Below are 15591 nucleotides of genomic sequence, written 5' to 3' on the forward strand. Positions count from 1 at the left end.
ATTAAGGAATGATAACCATTTTAATTAGTCCCAACTATTTAAAAAAGTTAATTACTCCTAAGAGAAGGTCCTTACAGGAAGTAAAAAAGTACATTGGCAAGGAATAATAAAAGCAGTGTTGCTTCAGTCTGGCAAGTGACAAACATTAGGCAAAGTTCAAAATTTCATCTTTCTCTTCAGAATCTTAATCCAGAGCTGGGCATTAGAGTACTATAACCCTAGCTTAGGCAAAAGGATCATGAGTTTAAGGACAACTAGGGCTATAAAGGAGACCACACCTCACAAAACAAGCAAAAATCTAATATATAAGAGAAATGGTTATGATGGAGATGCTTTTATACCTGTCTGAACTGAAAAATGGAGAATAGAGTCAGATTTTTCTGTAAGTATGATTTGATTGGATTGACAATGAAGACACCTAATTAGGACTTAAAGGGCATATTTTCAGGAGAGAAAAAATAGCTAAGTACATAGCTGTTAAAGATTTGATAAGAATATAATTAAAATACATCATAATAGTAAAATGTGGTGGCACATCCCTTCAATCCCAGTACTTGGGAGGCAGAGACAGGAGGATCTCTTCGAGTTTAAGGCCAGCCTGTTCTACATATTGAGTTCCAGGACACTTGTCTCAAAAAACATAGATAGATGATAGACAGATAGATAGATAGACAGATAGATAGATAGATAGATAGATAGATAGATAGATAGATAGATGAAAGAAGAAATACATCATAGCATTCAGAATCTTATGGCCAAATGTAACATAATTTTATATAAAATGACTATTGCAGAAGAGTTGCAAGAGTAGTAAATGACTGTCAAGCATAACATGATTATAAAATTATATAATGGCATAGAAGAGATAAGAATTCAAGAAGAAAGTAACTTACATTGATGTATACTTGCAATTTCAAGCATGTGGGAGGCTAAGGCAGGAGGTTCTCAAATGTGATTCGATCTGGACTATGTAATAAGACCCATTCTCAAAAACAAAAACAAAAAGGACTTTTACAAGGCTTACTACTGTTAAAAGAGTATTTGTTCCTACAGTTTTTGATGGAAAATAGCTGTTATCAAATTCTTAGATGCAGCTCCGGAATAAATATGCTTGGCATGCAAGCATCTATCCTGGCAGGCACACACATGTAAAACCTTATGATTTTTATGGTATACGTTCAAATAAAGGGAATAATTGTTACTTTTAAAATGTCTATATTTTCTAATATAACGAAAATTATATTCTCTGAAATTATTTAACCTTATGATTTGATGCTTAAAATGTGTGAAAAGACACACAGACTTTCAAAATTCTTTAGGGAACTGTTCAAACAGAAGTGCCCTAAAGAGCCATCAGAGCTGTCTGAGAAGCTTGGGGATGTTTTCAATTCAGTCTGCGAGCGGGAGAAATAAGATGACATTTGATTTCTACAAACATCTCAGCTTCTAACACAATACTGATGGTCTATTGCAGATTCTCTTAAGACACATACTTTTGCTGTGACCATAAAGAGTAAGCAATTTTCTCCTACATTTGCAATTAATCCAACTTAAAAACTTTGTCAAAGACCCTTGATTTTCTCACTGCCACCAACCCTTACCACATTTTATTCAGCAACAATATGACACAATGAGCTCACTTCAACGCTAAGAAACTGGCTTTTTCAGACCCTCACTGCTGATTCTCTTCTCCCAGTGCAGCCAGTTGAAGTAGCAGTAGTGTAGTGGTCAAGACCCATAACTGCATTTGAAGTCCAGCTTTATAATTATTAGTTGTGAGTTACACAACTTGACTGCCCTTTGCTTCAGTTCCTATTTGTTTGTTTGGGTTTGAGACACACTCACACTGTATGTAACCCGGGCTGACCTAGAACTGTATAGCCCAGGCTTGTCTTGAACTTCAGGCAATCCTCCTGCTTAAGTCTCCAGAGTGTTAGGATTATAGGCATAAACCATCATATTCAGCTTGGTACCTTCTTTTTAAAAGGTGGGCTGGTAATAGTTCCTAGAGTGATTGGGAAGATCAAATTAGTACACATGCTGTCATGTGTTAATTATTATTAATGAAATTACTTACTGTGAAATACCAAGCCATCCATCTATCTATTCATAATTGCATCAAAGACTGTACAACACATACTATATTATAGAGCTTCCAAAGAAGGTGACTTAAAGAATATGACTGCTAAGTCATCACACAGACAGAACAAAGGTATTCAAAGTAGAGTACTGGGAAAACTGGTCCTGTCTTTAGGTCATATACTCCTGCCACTTGCTGGTGCTAACTCTCAGACCCAGAGTTTCATAAATGCTAGGAAAGGCCCCTACCACTAAGCTGTATCCCCAGCAAAACAGCTTAGAGAGGCCTAAAACATGGACATTTCTATAAACTACCACTTTACATGAATCTTCCTTCACTTTTGACTAGAACAAAACATACACTGTTTCTTCTACATATCATTCCCCAATGTTCAGTGTGTGTGTGTGTGTGTGTGTGTGTGTGTGTGTGTGTGTGTGTATGCTCCTGCACACACATGCACAAATGCATGTGCAGAGGCCAGAGGATAATCTCAGACGTTGGTCCTCACCTTCCATGTTGTTTGTGATAGGATCTAGTTGCTCTAGCTGGCTCTTGAACATCTGTGGATTCTCCTATCTTTGTCTCTCATCTCCCCATAAGAGCACAGGGCTTTACACAGGTTCTAGAGATCTAAACTCCTGTTTTCAGACTTGCATAGTGAGCACTTTACTCACTGGACTATTTTCCCAGTCCCTGCTCTGTGTCAGGTAATTGTTTCCCAGACCAAAGCAATGTATACTATTTTCTGTTATATTTGTTCTGAATTTTTTTGGTTTGTTTATTATTTATTCATTCACTCATTTTTTTTCTTGGGTTTTCAAGACAGGGTTTCTCTATATGCAGCCCTGGCTGTCCTAGAACTAGCTCTGTAGATCAGGCTGGCTTTGAACCAGAGATCCACCTGCCTCTGTCTCCCAAGTGCTGGGATTAAAGGCATGCACCACCACCATCTGGCTCTGAAATTGTTTTAAGTAATAAAAAAGCATAAAACATTTAAAATTCTTATAAAAAATAGTACATTAGCTTAGTTTATAATCATAATTCACTGTAATCTGAATTTCTTATCTAAAATGCAAGTAACTCCAAGCCAAGTAACTGTATACTATAATAAATAGCTTTAGAAAACACATGAAATAACTTTTACAATCACTGTCTGTAGCATGAATAGATACATACCTGTGTCTGAAGGACGTAAAAAGTCTGTTTCACAGGTGAAAAAGGTCTGGTGATCCTGGGCAGACAAGTTCATGTCATAGTAAGTAAGGGGCTCTTTACCAGTCACCCAAGTATATCTGTAGCAAACACAAGATGTTTCAGTTGCTACAACAGACACTTACGTTCCAAAAATAAGTGACTACAAGCTATATTTCAGAGTGTTTTTAAAGCTTATTATATCAGTAAAAGGTAAAAAAAGTACTACTCTATGGTTCAAAAATAAAACATTAAAAAAATAAATTATTCATCCTGGCATGGTGGATCATGCCTATGAGTTTGAGGCTAGCTGAGCCACATAGCAAATTTCAAGATAGCCTCAGTTATAGAATGGAACATGTCTCAAAAACAAAATAAACCAATAAATTATTCATTACAATTTTCTAAAAATTAGATACTAAACAAATATTTCTAATAGTAAGCAGTTTCTCATAAAGATTTACATGAAATTCCTTATCTGAACTAATTAAAAAAAAGATTTACATGAAATGGATACTATATTAACAAGGCTACAGGAGACCTTGTTTTTAAAAAACAACAAAGGCTGGGTGTGGTAGTGTACAACGTTAGTACCAACACAAGGGAGGAGGAAACAGGCATATTTCTGTAAGTTTGAGGCCAGCCGGGTCTACATATTGAGTTACAGGACAGTCACGAATCTGTAGAGAGATCCCATCTCAAAACAACAACAAAAAACAAAACAAACAAGCAATAATGTACATGGTAAATACATGCTTTTAATCCCAGCACTCAGCACTCTGATGTGGCAGAGGCAGATGGATCTCTGTAAATTCAAGGCCAACTTAGTCTATATATGAGTTCCAAGACATCCATGGCTGCATATTGAGTCCCTGACTCAAAATAACAACAAAAGCAGAATAAAAAGAGAGCGAGGAGGAAAAAGCCCCAACAGAAGAGAGAGCAGAAAAAAAATGTAAGAGCTGAACAATGGGGAGGAGGACTATGAAATGCTGTCTTATGGGTATGCAAGACCATGGCACTCATAAACTCAACTACAGTTGCCTTCATAAGACTGAGCCAATAAATACTCAGTCATAGATGGGACAGGGGCTAATGGTAGTCAAGGGCCTCCGGAGGAGCAGAAGCCATTATCTTCAGTGATAGCCACTGGTGACTTCCTCGAGCTCCATGACAAAAAACACGTGGGAGTAGAATTGAGAATTGGTGGGAGGAAGAGGAGATTGGTGGGAATGGGAAAAGGGAAGAGAAGATGAAGAGATCAGTGTTACCAGAATATATCATATACACATATGAAAAGCCAAAATTTTAAAGAGCTGTTATTTCCTTTTATATTCAAAAAAGTAAACACAGCAAAGAAATACCTACCCTTGAGCTAATCATTCACTTTAATTGGCATTCATATTGTCAGTATCTCCAATTAGAAGAGGCTGTAGTATGTTTATAAAGAAGTATTCCACAGTACTTTTACTCTAAAACTAACACCATACTTACACTGAAAAGCAAAGTATCTTACCTCCTATATTCTGCTCCTCTAAAGAGGTTTAAAGGGTTTCTCCAGACCTTGCATTCTAAAAAACAAGAGTAAAAGTTAGTTTAATCAAATGCAAGTAAATCTTCACTAACCAACACTTACTGCTGATCCTGTGCTTTAAACAGCGTACCAGCCACAGACAGCACAAATATGAAAGAGGTACAAGTCACCCTTGCTCTTGGGAAGCACAGAATAAAATCTAGTTATTAATGTATTTGTCTCAATGACGTTTTATTCATAATTCAGTTACAATTCTTACTGAATAACCATGTGATTACCAGTGTGTTTCAGTTTCCTCTATAAAATTGGATCTACTAAAACTTCATTCGCGGGGCTGGAGAGATGGCTCAGTGGTTAAGAGCACTGACTGTTCTTCCAGAGGTCCTGAGTTCAATTCCCAGCAACACATGGTGGCTCACAACCACCCTGAATGAGATCTTGTGCCCTCTGCTGGCATGCAGGCACAAGACTATACACATAATAAATAAAATCTTAAAAAAAAAAAAAAAAAAAAAAAAACTTCATTCGCTCTTATATTCCTAGATCCTATCACAGCTTCTGGAACCGACTTGCATAGCATGAGAATTAGCTGAACTATTTGACATGTACTGTAGTAGAGATGTTTGATTCCAAGACAAAAAAAGGTAGCCAATCACAGAAGACTTTACAAGGGAAGTGACATTTGAACTAATATTAAAAACCTCCAAGAGTAGGTTTCCAGACACAGAACATCCAAGCTGAGGAAGTATAAAATTATACATCAGGCCTAAAGAGATGGCTCCGTGTATATAGTGTTTGCTGCATAAGCATGAGGACCTGAGTGGATCCCTAGGACCTGATAAAAGCCAGATGAGGCAGCACACTTCTGTAATCCTATGCTAGGAAAGTGAAGACAGGCAGTTTCTGGGGGCTGGGTAGCAAAATGATGAGCTTCAGATACATCACTCAAAAACTACGTTTGCGCGAGCTGGAGAGATGACTTGGCACTTGTTGCTCTTTCAGAGAATCCTAGTTGGGCTCCCAAAACCCATGTGGTGACTGACAACCATTCCTAACTCCATTTCCAGGGGATTGAATGACTTCTTATGACCTCCTTGAGCACCAGGCACACATGTGATATACAAACATACATGCAGGCAAAACACTTATAATACACATAAAACAATATAAGAAAATCTAAAAAAAAAAAAAGTTACTACCTATAAGTTGTTTGTACAAGCACATATGGGCACACACATGTGGACAACTATGTATACACACACACAAAACTGCTTGCACAGGATGTTTAGGCTGACACACAGACTAAAAGTTACAAGAAAAACTACAAAATAAAATAACATGGTGGCTCACATCTATAATCACAGCACTTGAAATGTCTATATTTCTGGCACACATATCAAAACCCTTCAGCCTCTCAACAGGCTTAGAGAGATAGTAAGTAGCCTTTTTACTGTCTTTGAGTGTTAGTAAGAGAGAGAGTAATCTCCCCCCCCCATAACAATCTTATTAGATTAAGACTTCACCTCATGATATTTTACCTTTACCCTCTTGTACATAGCACAGAGTTCCTTCAATCTTAGCTAAGGATGACTGTCAGTTCCTGATCCTTCTGCCTCAATCTTTCACATACTAGAATTACGAATGTTTGACACTTTCAGTTTGGTGGTGCTGGGAATTGAACCAGGGCCTTGTACATGCTAGGCACTTCTGAATAGTGTAGGATGAGTTAGGAGAAGTGAGGGCTTTTCTTTTTCCTACTGAATAGAAGGTAGATATGATGGCTAAAACCAGAACAAGTACCTTGGACCACAAATTTAAAACTGCATCTGCTGGGCATTGTGGTACATCTCTTTCTCTGTGAGTTTGAGACCAACCTAGACTGTAGTATAGGGTGAATGCCAGGCCATCCAGGGCTACATAGTGAAACTCTGCCTCAATAAATAAACAAATAAATAAACAAACTGTGTCTGGAGATGATAGGCTACAATAGAAGGGGTCTGCAACTCTGATAACTGTTCTCTATACAGCATGGGTTACCTACATTTACAGCAAAGGCAAGGTTGTCCCTATTTTATTCTTTTGGACTCCTATGACAAAATACCATAAATTGAACATATCATAAGAACAACAGAAATTTATTCCTATAGTTTTGGAGACTGGAAATCCATGTTCAAGATGCTGGAAGATTTAGTGCCTGGTAAAGACTCAGTTTCTGGTTTGTGGATGGCCCTCTCATTATTTCCTCATAAAGTGACAGGAGTAATTAGCTCTCTGGGGTCTCTTTCCTTAGGACACTAATTCTATCTATGAAAGTTTGACCTTCATGATGTAATCACTTCCCAAAGCCCCTATCTCCTAACATCATTACATTACATGTGAAGATGGCATAAACATATAAACTACTATCTTCTATTGTATTGAGACTGATCCTCTGTAAGTGAAATCAATCTGAATTACATAGCTCTGAAAACACCAAAAAGAAATCACCTGATAGATGGTGGTGTCTCAGGGTTTCACTTTCTCTGTTGCTGGCAGGAGAACCCGGCTCTGAAATGCTACTCTCTGTTCCTCCCATCAGTGGTCGCAAATGGCTTATAGACACTTGCTCAATAAATGATGTGCCATGTTTATGGAAGTACCACCATTCAAATATCTATAGCAAAACAAAACACCTTTCATTTAAAATGCAATTTATAAATAGAAATTAGAGAGATGTTCCTATTCTACTAAGCACTTTAAATGCATTATCTCTGCCTGGGTGGGTGAGGGAGCAAGCAGAAGAAAAAATCCAAATCCAAGATTCCCTAAATGCATATGCCACATAAAAGTAAAATACCTTTCTTATGGATTTATCATGATGCTCAAATAAGCAAAGGCAACACTCTGCACTTGTTAAAAGACATTACAGGCTAATAAGAGTAAGTCAGGTGTGATAGCTCATGCCTTTAATCCCAACTCTTAGAAGACAGAGGCAGGAGGACCATCAAATCCAGACTAGTACAGGCTACACAATGGGAAGCTTCAATAAAGAAAGAGTTTCTAATCTACATGTAACTCTTCATGTGTTGCTATCATCTGGTTTTATCGGCAGCATAATTAAAAATCACTTTAAAGCAATTAGTACTAAACTAGGATCAAATTTCCAAGTTGCACAACAATTCTACTATTTATTAACTGTGTATATTGGGCAAGTCAATTAGTCTCTAACATCTCAGAGCCTCAGTATCTTCACACAGTAAATTTAACCAACAAGAATCCTAAGAAAGTGCTTTCTGAACCAAAAAGTACTGGTCTAATAGTTAGCTATTATTATAGGTTAAGACAAGTTCTTCCCCGGGTGGAACTATTTAAAAATCAGGATATTCATTGTACTTCTGTGGCTTATCATTTATAAATACAAACTCTCTGTGTTTTCAGACCTTATCTCAAAGATTTATAAAGGTCAAAAAAATACTATGATTTCTACTAAAGCTGTAGAGCACCACCTACAGATGAGAAAAAAGAACAGAAAAGAATGGCATAACAAATATTTAATACTTTTATCTGTAGCAGAATTTTCCCAAAGCATACAATAAGAAATATTAGACCTTAGAGATGTCAATAATTAACATATTTTACAATATTTTTAAAATTAAAAGTAATATCTTATTGAAGCAAATAATGAGTTAAAGTCAAATGGTGTCCCTTATTGTGAAACTTCTCAGAATAACAGCCAAAACTCAGTAATGCTCCCTGAGCCAAATTACAAATGTTTACACATATTATCTCATTTAATTTCTTCAGTCCTGTGAAATGAGTACTATTATTTTCCTATCTACAGAGAAGAAGCTGGGGCTTAGAAAAGTGAAGGCTAAATTCCAGACATGTCATAGTCTGCTCAGGGGCTGGAAAGATGCCTCAGCCATTAAGAGCACTGACTGCCCTTCCAGCAGACCTGGGTTCAATTCCCAGCAATCAATCACATGGTGGCTCACAACCATGTGTGGCTCTGGTCCTAGAGAATCCAACACCCTCCTCTGTAGGCACTGCACATACATGGTACAGGATCACACAGGCAGGCAAAACATCCATAAACATAAAAATAAATAAACATTTTTTAAATTATACTCGTCTCAATACTGTTAAAATTAAAATGTTGCTAGATTTTATATAAAACCTGCATATTCAGGGTCTGGAGTGCAGTTCAGTTGTAAAGTGCTTGCCTAGTACACACAAGGCCCTAAATTTCAGCCTCAGCATTGAATAAACTGGACATGATGGTGTATACTTGTACAGCAAAAGGAAGAGGACCAGGAGGTCAAGGCCAGCCTGAAGTACAGAATGAGTTAAAGTTAACTAGGTTATAAGAGACTCTGTTTCTAAAGTAAATAAATAAATTCTGACACTCAGATTCTCATGAAACCATTTGAAAAATCAAAAAATTTGGTAACAGTAGTCATAGAATAACACATTTCATTAATTCTGGTATGAAAGATGGATATTTACATATTTGTGCATGTCTGTGCACATGTGTGTAGAGGTCAGGTGTCTCCACAATCACTCCCTACTTTACTTTCTGAGATAAGGTCTCTCACTGAATCTGGAGCTCACTCATTTGGTTAGTGTAGCTGGCCAGCAAGCCCCAGGGGCCCTCTTGTCTGTACCTCCCAGGCCTGGGATAACAGGTATGCAAGCATTCCCTACTGTTTATGTGAGTGCTGGGGACCTGAACCCAGATCTTCATGTTTACATGGCAAGCATTTTACTGATTAAGCCATCTCCCCAGTCCCCCATTCATTTTGAAATAATAATGTAGACACTTTGATCATTAAACTTCTAATCCATCTTGACCAACCTTCTCTTAACTATAGTTAGTATATAGGTGTTTTTTTAATTATTATATTTGTGTGTATGTGTATAAGCATGGAAGTACACGAGTGGCGATTAGACGGCAACCCAGGCCGTCAGTCAGACTTGGCAGCCAGCACCTTTACCTGCTGAGTTATCTGCTATCCCTGCATACAAATTAACACAATGAGTGAAGTTGGGCATGGAAACTCACCCCTGCAATACCAGCACTCAGGAGGTAGGGGCAGGAGAACTGCCTTGGGTTCAAGGCCAGCTTAGGCTACATAATGAGACCCTGTCTCAAAAAGAAACTTAACATATAATCAATACTAACACACTCATCAAAGAAGAGAGGGAAATGTGGTATTTCTCAAACTTGTTTCTCTAGGTAAGGTTTTCTAAATATCAAACACATTTTGGAGACCTTGACAAACACTTATAAATTTTTAAAAACATAAACAATCTTTAAATAAGTATCAAAATAGAAATGAACAAAATGGAAACTACTTACAAATATTAGTCCAGATATCAAAGAAGATGTCCCTGTAAGTGCCACATAGAACTTGGGTGTCAACGAACTTAAAAACCCTGTCACTGTTAAAAGAGAAAACAGTGTTTTTACAAGCAGAGTTTTTACAAGGTACAATTTAAAGTACATTACAGTTATATAAATATCTTTAGATGGAGGGAGGCAAGCAACACAGATGCCTGACTTGGTGAGGTTATGTCCAAACAAGCCTATAAATTGAAAATACTGTAAGTAAAAAGTGTAGGTAGGGCTGGAGAGATGGCTCAAAGGTTAAGAGCACCGGGTGCTATTCTAGAGGTCCTGAGTTCAATTCCCAGCAACCACATGGTGGCTCACAACCATCCGTTATGAGATCTGGTGTCCTCTTCTGGTGTGCAAATATACATGGAAGCAAAATGTTGCATACATAATAAATTTAAAAAATCTTTTAAAAAAAGTGTAGGTAATATCTCTAATCTTCCAAATGCCATAGCTTAGCAACATAATGCCTTGGATAGCATTGGCTGTTTACTTTCCACAGAGTATGAATGATGAGTGGGAACCAGTAGCTTACTGCTGCCTAGCATCATAGAGATCATGTTGCTATTTCAGGAAAAGATCAAAATTCAAATTTCTCCTGAATGCAGACAGCTTTTCCATTATTGCAAAACTCAAAATTTCTAAGCTGACCACCCTAGGTCAATAACTGTCTATATTGTTATTATTATTATTATTATTATTTTGGTTTTTCGAGATAGGGTTTCTCTGTGGCTTTGGAGGCTGACCTGGAACTAGCTCTTGTAGACTCGAACTCCCAGAGATCCACCTGCCTCTGCCTCCTGAGTACTGGGATTAAAGGTGTGCGCCACCACCGCCCGGCCTGTCTATATTATTATCTAAAGTGAAATTCATTTAAAAAAGTTATAAAAACAAATGTTATGCATTTTTAAAATAAGTAGCTTTATAACCCCATTGTTTCATATCTTAAGAATTTTCTCATGTATATAAAAGTGGGATTTCATACTGTTGTTTAGTTAAATAAGAAGTAAATCATAATGAGGCTTGGCATGTAAATGGCCCTAAAATCAATCTCCAGGGTCAAAAAAAGAAAAAAAGCTGTGCAGTGGTGGTGGTGGTGGTGGTACACTCCTTTAATCCCAGATCTCTGTAAACTCAATGCCAGCATGGTCTACAGAGTGACCATGGACATTACAGAGTTCCAGGACAGCCAGGGCCACACAAGAAACCTGTCTTGAAAAACAACAGAACAACAACAAAAAAGAAAATCAAAAGTCAAAATGAGATAATTTAACCTGCTTTTCTAAAAATCTAAAACACAAGACATAATCTACACTAGAACTTTAGTAAATATATAGTAATAAGTTAAACATACTTTTAAAAAGTGGTTTAATAGAGTCCAGGATGGTCTCAAACTCACTGAGGATGGAGCTGAGCATGACCTTGAACGACTGATAATCCTGTATCTAACCCCCAAGTGCTGGGATCACAAGCGTGCATCAGCATTCCTGGTTTATGGGTGCTGAGAATTGAACCCAAGCTTCCTGTATGCTAGGAAAGCACTCTACCAAGTGAGCTACATCTCTAGCCCCAATTTTGAGTTAAAAATAAAATGTCTGTAATAATTAACTCTCATCTAAATGGTACATGCAATTAAAAACTTAGAAAATGAAACCAAAGTAGCAGGTTGGGGAGTTCAAGCCTGCAATTCTAGCATTCTGGAGGCTGAGAGGCAGGAAGGACTCTAGCCTGAGGATATTCTGGACTATACAGAGAGATAATGTGTAAGATAATTTTTTTTAAAGACAGGCTAGATAGCACAGTCTTCTAATCCCACCACTTGAAAAGTGATACTCAAAAGATCAGGGGCTCAGGCCAGGCGGTGGTGGCACACCTTTAATACCAGTACTTGGGAGACAGAGGCAGGCAGATTCAGTGAGTTCGAGGCCAGTCTGGTTTACAAAGTGAGTTCCAATACAGCCAGGACTGTTACACGGAGAAGAAACCCTGTCTTGAGGGGAAAAAAAAAAAAAAATCAGGAGTTCAAGGCCAGTCTTGGCTATGTCCTGCCTCAAACCAGCAACAATAATAAGTGGAAAATAAACAACAAACCCAATGAATAGCATTTTAATGAGCATAGAAACCACCATTAAGCACTTCATCCGCCTGTTACAGACAAATAAGATAGGTATGTTACCTATCCTCTAAAATACTCAAAGCATTTCAGAACATTATCCCGCAATCTTTCATGTTATCTCATGGGATAGAAAAGAGAGACCACTGCCTTCTCACAGGATAGAAAAATTAATAGAGTCACCACATAACAGAAATACTTCGTCTTTTGAGGCTGCAGAAATACTTCAATAACATTGTAAAAGGTTCAGGACCCCGTCATTTTATCCCACTATGGCTAAGGAATAGTACTTGCAGAATATAAAAGACTTGCTTACAAGTCTTTATCTTTAGCCTGGGCTACATAACAAACATTGCACAAATGCTGAAAGAGCATACTAAACAAACCCAATGTTGCTTGTGCTTCTCTTCCTCTCCCTTTCCTGTACTCTTTTTATTACTCATGATAAAGTCTGAAAGATAAAAATACCACGAAAAACGTTTCTTAACAGAACTATCTTACACTAGAAGGAAGCATGGTCCTCTGAAATCATAGTATTACAGATAATGCTGATTTTCTGGGTGCGGGTTCTTTAAGCTAGGCGGCTGGAGACTCAAAGGCACTATTTTAAAGGGGGGCTGCAAATAAGAAGAATGTATGTATATAAATTGTGTGTTGGTAACTGCTCTTTTCTGTAAGACAGAAATGCTCTTTTCTGTCTTACTACCTGAAGCTTGCAGCTTGTCAGATAGTTTTTCCTGCGGTAATGTAGGCAGAACAGAGAGAGCGAACCTTCAGAGCTCTAGGGAGGGGCCGGCAAACTGCAGCACAGGTTTGACAATCAGCTGCCCGGTTGTTGTGGCCCAAGGGGGGGGAAAAATAACCCACTGGAGCATGCAACACCAATGCCTTCTCCAAAGCCCTCCACGACTCCCCGAGAATCTCTGCACTTTGGCGCTTGTCCCCGACCGTCCAGGAGGTTTGGGCCTCTCACCCGCTGTCACGTTGTCACACAGCCTCAGCGGGACCCTCAGAGCGTAAAGCAGCCCCAGCCCCGCCAGGAACCACAGCGTGGACCCAGAGTTCGCCAGCCCGGCCTTCAGCCGCTCTTTCCAGCCCAGCGGCGGGCCCAGGCCCAAGCCGGGAACAGGTGCATGGGGACACCCCACAGCCCGCGCGGCTTCCGCGAAGTATTCCCCGTCCGCCATCTTGCGGCTCCGGCAGGCGCCGGGACCTGGGAGGGGAGAAGGGCAGGAAACCCGGAGTTGGGAATCCTGGGATAGTGGCGGACTTGAAGCTGGCCTCTGTCAAGGCTGAGTCCTGGGGACCTGGACAGAGATCGGGAAGGCGACGGAGCGCGACCTCAGACCGAGGCGCCACCTGGTCCTCTAGGAGGGCGGGGAAGGATTCGAAGGTGGCACTTATTCTGCAGGAAACGGACTCAGTGTGGCGCTGGAGGGAAGTGGTTGTGGTTCCCTATGAGGTTGGGGGTCATCTTTCGCCCCGTTCCGGGACTGGAAAAGTACTGGTGTTGCCTAGAGCCGGGCAGCTCTTAGCGCACTGGACTCGGCTGCCTCGGAGACCTGCGGGACCAGGAAAACTCATAGGTGTAGGAACTGCTGCGTGACCAGAGGTAGCCCTGGCGCCACGGACAGTCGAGAGTCGCCACCGAGCTTCCAGGATGGATGGGAAAGTGACTGAAATTCAGTGAGAAAGATGTTAAGACTCCGAGGCCTCGATGGCAAAGCCTACTTTCCTAGAGCGTTGCCACTCCAGGCTGTCACACCCGCGCGGAACTGACATGGCGCCCTTTTGGCCGGAGCTTCCGGGCGGGTCCTTCCGACGGCCCCCTTGGTGATTCCACCACTCAGCTTCCTTCCCGGCCTGCCTCGCGCCGGTCGCCGGGCTGGGCCAGAGCAGCCAAGATGGCCGACTTCGAGGATCGGGTGTCGGATGAGGAGAAGGTAAGGGGTCCGCCTCTCTCCTTTACCTCCTCCCCCGACGGGGCCTAGGGGTCCGAGCCGGCAGCAGTGGGAAGCCTGGCGGTGTCCCCGGGAAAAAAAAAGCCCGTTTCCCGGTGCTGGCATACTCCCTGTGCACCCGGGACGCTTCCTTCCTTAAAGGGGCTTTCCTTTGCCTCACGGTGGCCCCAGTTCCCCATGCCTCAACTCTTTCCATTCTTGATCGAGCACAGCTTTCCTTTAAAAGAGGAGACACTTTACCTGATTGACTTTTAACTGTACTTTCTTTTATATAATTATAAGAGAGGGGATGAAGGTGATGTTGGGACGTGTCAGGCAGCAGCTATTTTACCGCCTTTGGCTGTTGGGGCTCCCCCCTCCCCATTTATAGGTATGATTGGGGTTAGTTTGGGACGAGTCACTTCCTGATCAGAGTTGCCTCCTTAACTTCCCTTTTGCTCCTCCTTCCTCAGGAAGTGATTTTGCTGTCATGACTCCTTGACAGGGAGAGGTCCTCTGTCTGGTATTATCTATCCACCTAACTACACACCCTGGTCTTTTCTCAGCTAGTGACGATTGAACTAATTTGATAAAAAATAAATCTGTAAACCTCAGGGCATTTGCTTAAGAGTTTGACTTTTGTTCCTGCTGCTGCTGTCTTGTGTCCGTGTATGGCCCCAAGGTGACTCCATCCCTTCTGTCTGTCTTAATCTTCTTAACTATAATTTTTTCAAAGTAATTTTGGCTTCCTGTTCAGCGAGGAATAGTAGCCAGTAGACTTTTTTTTTTTCAACTCCAGAAAAGTTTGGTAGTAAATAAACCTCACATTAACACATTTAGTTTAAATGACACACCCAGCCCTTTTTGATGACCTGCTGTGGTGTTTGATAGTTGGGTTTGACAGTGTGCATTGTGTAGTTAGATCTTTAAAGGCGGTTTAAATACAAGGGTGCATTATAAATTAAATGGAATGACTTTTTCTCAAAACAGCAAACGTTTACTAAGCAGTTTGTCCAAAAAAGAAAGAAGTGGCTGGCTCTACAGTAAACACAGCATTTTAGGGTTGGTAGAAGTAGAATGGTCTCACTAGATAACTCCTTATGGGACAAGAACATGTCTTTTGCTTCCTGCAGAGACTGTTACAAAGTGTGTACTCTCCAGTGTTCTATAAAAATCTGCCCAGGTTCTTATAGTAGTGAAAATATTGGAGATTGTTGGGAGGAACAGACTATTTTTGATCACTTCTCCATAAAGAATAACTTAACTTATACCTGTGTATGTGTGGGCCACCATTTTTAAATGCTGAAAATTTGCTTAATGCCTTTACAAACCACTTAACACGTACTGGGACGGCAGTTT

The 15591-nt window shown here is 40.0% G+C and overlaps 2 protein-coding genes across 3 annotated transcripts in view; one reads left to right on the forward strand and one right to left on the reverse strand.

Moving 5' to 3' along the window:
- The window catches only part of St7l (suppression of tumorigenicity 7 like), a 57950-nt gene extending 44443 nt beyond the window's left edge, over nucleotides 1–13507 (reverse strand). The window contains exons 1-5 of one of the 2 annotated variants that reach the window (XM_027393872.2): nucleotides 13266–13507; nucleotides 10144–10226; nucleotides 7293–7458; nucleotides 4788–4842; nucleotides 3257–3372 (exon numbers count right to left, since the gene is read on the reverse strand). In XM_027393872.2, the coding sequence (XP_027249673.1) occupies nucleotides 3257–3372; nucleotides 4788–4842; nucleotides 7293–7458; nucleotides 10144–10226; nucleotides 13266–13479 (634 nt within the window). In that variant the 5' untranslated portion in view covers nucleotides 13480–13507. Of the gene's footprint in view, nucleotides 1–3256; nucleotides 3373–4787; nucleotides 4843–7292; nucleotides 7459–10143; nucleotides 10227–13265 lie in introns of those variants that run through there. The other variant, XM_035452038.1, reaches the window with a different exon arrangement.
- A 597-nt stretch (nucleotides 13508–14104) lies between these two features.
- The window catches only part of Capza1 (capping actin protein of muscle Z-line subunit alpha 1), a 38641-nt gene continuing 37154 nt past the window's right edge, over nucleotides 14105–15591 (forward strand). The window contains exon 1 of the mRNA XM_027393874.2: nucleotides 14105–14235. Coding sequence (XP_027249675.1) covers nucleotides 14197–14235 — 39 coding nt within the window. The 5' untranslated portion in view covers nucleotides 14105–14196. The remainder of the gene's footprint in view (nucleotides 14236–15591) is intronic.

This window comes from Cricetulus griseus (genome assembly GCF_003668045.3).
Source record: "Cricetulus griseus strain 17A/GY chromosome 1 unlocalized genomic scaffold, alternate assembly CriGri-PICRH-1.0 chr1_0, whole genome shotgun sequence".
In the NCBI taxonomy this organism is placed as follows: domain Eukaryota; kingdom Metazoa; phylum Chordata; class Mammalia; order Rodentia; family Cricetidae; genus Cricetulus; species Cricetulus griseus.